Here is a 3,983-nt window from a genome sequence, read left to right as displayed (position 1 = left end):
ACATAATTGGCTTTTCTCTGCACATTTCTATATGATTGTTAAAATTTTATTTTGTTTTTGATGATGATGTTTGAAGTTGAAAAACACTATAAAATGGGCCTCTATTTATAAGCACTCATACATGAAAACCTGAGAGAACTTATTTCTCTATTTCTCTTTTTCACTTCCATGTATTTGTATTGCTTCATATGGCCCTTCATTTTCTAATCACTAATTGTATACAGTCTAATAAGTATTCAAAGATGTCTAAAAATATCTTAGAAAGTAATTTTTTGTTAGATATTGAACATGATTGTTTTTTTTTCTGCACACGTTTAAATGTTTGTTAAATTTTCGTTTTGTTGTTGTTCATATTTACAATTGTAAAACGCTAAATGTGTCTCTAAATGACATTTATACCTGAAAAACACTAAATGTGTCTCTAAATGATATCTAAGCCTGTAAAATACGAAACGTTTCGCTATATATAAGCACTCATATCCCACCTGAAATAACTCATTTCATACAGGGCCTCAACATTGCTTGAGGCTTTTCTCTTCTCTTTGTCATTCGATGTACTGCATTACATGCCAAATATATAAACTCTATACTTATGTTTGCTTGGATTATGTGATCAATTTAATTTTTATTCTTCTTCCTTTCATTTTTGCTTTCTGTCAAATATATATTTTGTAAATACCGTATTTGATATTCCTTTAACGCTATGTGTTTTTATTTCTGACCATAGACCTTAACACCATGGCGACGAATCATCAAATCAGCAGCCAGAATCTGGAGTGTTCTATCTGCCTAACACTTCTCAACCAACCAAAATTACTGGCGTGTTCTCACACCTTCTGCAAAGTCTGCGTAGAACGTATTATGCAAACTCGAATCAACCAGGATACAATTTCATGCCCAGTGTGCAGGGAACGAACTTCCGTTCCGAATGGAGATGTGGATAACTTACGAACAAACGTGCCCCTGAGTTCTCTAGTGGAAGAAGTGAAAACCAACAATCCCACATGCACACATTGTGACACAGACGAAACACCGCCAGCTGTGTCCTATTGCCAGGACTGTGTGGAATATATGTGTTCATCGTGTGATAGGCACCATTCTGGCTGGTTCTCCAAACATGGAGTGGTGGTCATGACTGAGGTTATCTCTGGGAAAGTTCCGCTTAAGAGACAACGAAAGTGTAAGGAACACATTAACGATGTTGAAGACTTTTTCTGTACCGGTTGTCGGGAGTACGTCTGCTTTAAATGTGGGATCATGGAGCACTCCCAAGAAGGACATGACATGGTAAAGGCATCCAAACATGAGGCAGAATTACTAGAAAATATCAAGCACTTACAGAAAAGAGCAAACTCGAAGAAAACAATAGTTGAAGAACACATCGAGTTCATGGAGGCGCAACGCGAGGAAATATAAGATATGATGGAAACGCTCAACGATGACATAGACAAGTCATACGAGGAAAATATGCAACTATTGCCAGAGAGGAGAGAGTCACTTAAATGTAAAGTGCGACTACTGTCTGAAAAGTTCAATAAGGGACTGCATAAGATGGCGGAAAAGAGTCGCCGAAGAATCACACTGATGAGCGCTGCCGAAGAGCTGGTAGCTAATGGTATGAAGGCACCGCATGCACGGCGAGAGAAAGATGCCTTGGATGCACACGACTCGCTGTGCGAGACGTTGGAGACGATTCTGGAATGGGGCGATCCTAGCTACCAATCACCAAGAAGAATCAGACAACGAGCTGAGAAGATTTCATTCCGAAAATTCAAGAAGGTCAAAGAACTTTGTCTTGGAGAATTGGAGGGGTATTTCAAGGAGGAATTAGAAAGTATACTGCACTCTTAAAAACAAAATTTGTACAATGTATTGTATCCAAATGAAGAGGGGGATGGTGTGACCTATCAGATATACCAATTTAATGTGTATATTGTGCAGTTACAGATTCTAGATTATATCTACATGTACAACTCACACTGATCTATTCTATATATGAGTACAATGTTATTGTGTATGCATGTTATCATGATTGTCCAAGCAGGGCCACCATGAACAACAGTGTTTAACTCAGTGAAAGAAACAAGACAAATAAATACTATACCAGTAAATAAACAAACATGCGGGCAGTTATGTATCAGGTCAACTTTGGGGTTATGTTCAAGGGATGGTATAGTATTATTATTAGTGGGTTGGGCCTTTAACTTTCGCAAAGTACCAGGAAATATCAGGAACTGAAAGTTTGTTACATGAAAATCGGTTTTAGAATGGCTGAGGCATCCAAAAACAAATTAAACTTAATAAACGATGGGTCCCATCTTTTATTAGGATTGCTCTGTTTTGCATATTTCAGGCATTTCCAGTCAAAACCAATTTTCATCAAATAAACGTCCAATCCCTCTTATCATTTACTCAACTAGTTGACAAGGGATGTCTCCCAATTAGCACCCGCCTGGAAATTAAAAATGACCAGACTTACAAAGTTGTTGGTTATTATTCATTTAGACATTCGCAATTCATTTTCCAAACATTTTGTTTTACCGACCTTTTACTGAGCAGGTTTGAATATAAGGTATAAATGTCCCTAATGGGAGGTATATATGCACATAATTATTATATAATATATACATATACGGGTAAAATATCAAAAGAAATTATTAGGCCATCTTATCTTCCCCATTTTGTCCTTTTTACCAACTTTAAGGTACATTTTACTGAACATTGTACATAATTACAACGAAATGCATGGCTGTGGTATATCTGACTGTAAATAGGAAATACTTATTATTGTTCTGTTCAAAGACAATCCTCTGCAAGGGCAAAATATGTATCAGGACAGGATCGAAATAAAGAAAGATAAGAATTTTCAATGCATTTTTGAATAGTGTATATGGTTCAACAAAACAAAAGATATTACACACCGAAATTGAGAAATAATATTGAAGGGGTCGGTGCAATATAGTGCTAACCCACACAATAGTCATTTTGAGATAATCGCTGTTGAATCTTTGGAAAGTCCATACATTGTACATTAATAAAACATGAATGCATGCATTTTTTACCATCTTATTGGTTGAATTCAAATATGATATTTTCACGGAGGTTAGAGTGAAGGATAAGGATTATGAAAATGCATGTAACTCAATTTTGACCAAATTTTGTATTAGCACTATATTGCACCGACCCCTTCAATTAAAAAACTAATGTATCAAAGCCATTGTTTCTTTTCAAGTAATTAATGCACTGCTTTGGTCTTCTCGTTTTTGGCAACACATCAGTGTTCGCACAGAAGTGAGTGACGACCACAATGCACAACCCTTCCAACCACTGGCAGAGTTAGGAAGAACGTCAAATCGAAATTGGAACTCAATCAATGTTGCTTTGACAGAATTAAGAATAGAAAAACTCCGAACGTTCAAAGAAGTGAGAAAGTGAAGATGTGTATGCCAACCAAACTTTGGAAAGATGCAAAGGTGATTAAAAAGAGTATCCATTTCCCAGAAGTTATGTGGGGACTTGATATAGAAAACGGTATACAGTTTAGGAGCAGAATGGATTTGACAAATTATAGCCTACTGATCTCAATACACCGAACAACATGTACCAAAATGACAATGCATTGTTTGTGACACAACCTAATGGACGATATGTGCCAGAGAGGTATTTTCACAAGCTGTCACAGTACGGTGCACTCCCGTTATAACGAAGTCTTCGGGACCGGTGGTTTTCTTTCGTTATATCGAAATTTCGTAATAGCCGATCAATAACTACTTAAAGGTTTATGAATTATATTTTTGACCGTTAATTTTACTCCGTTTTAACGAGTATTTCGTCATAAATACGTTCATTATAACGGGGGTTCACTGTAGTAGTGATTTGGATTTAGAAACGACCATGATTTTGCGGGGAGGTTGTTAGACATTACTGCCCGATTGTCAATCCTTTACGTAATATGTCAACATTCAGTTTTGGAGATTATCATA

The 3,983-nt window shown here is 36.5% G+C and overlaps 1 protein-coding gene across 1 annotated transcript; it reads left to right on the top strand.

Moving 5' to 3' along the window:
* Positions 1-738: 738 nt before the first annotated feature.
* Positions 739-1,416, top strand: LOC139741360 (E3 ubiquitin-protein ligase TRIM56-like). Its single transcript, XM_071651941.1, has one exon. It carries the CDS (start codon positions 739-741, stop codon positions 1,414-1,416), a length of 678 nt encoding a protein of 225 aa, XP_071508042.1.
* The last annotated feature ends 2,567 nt before the right edge of the window (positions 1,417-3,983 follow it).

This window comes from Diadema antillarum, unplaced genomic scaffold (genome assembly GCF_040938485.1).
Source record: "Diadema antillarum isolate AM-2024a unplaced genomic scaffold, OU_Dant_1.0 seq00000923_RagTag, whole genome shotgun sequence".
NCBI classification, from domain to species: Eukaryota; Metazoa; Echinodermata; class Echinoidea; order Diadematoida; family Diadematidae; genus Diadema; species Diadema antillarum.
The sequence above is the reverse complement of the archived record's forward strand: the minus strand, read 5'-3'. Positions and strand labels throughout refer to the sequence as shown.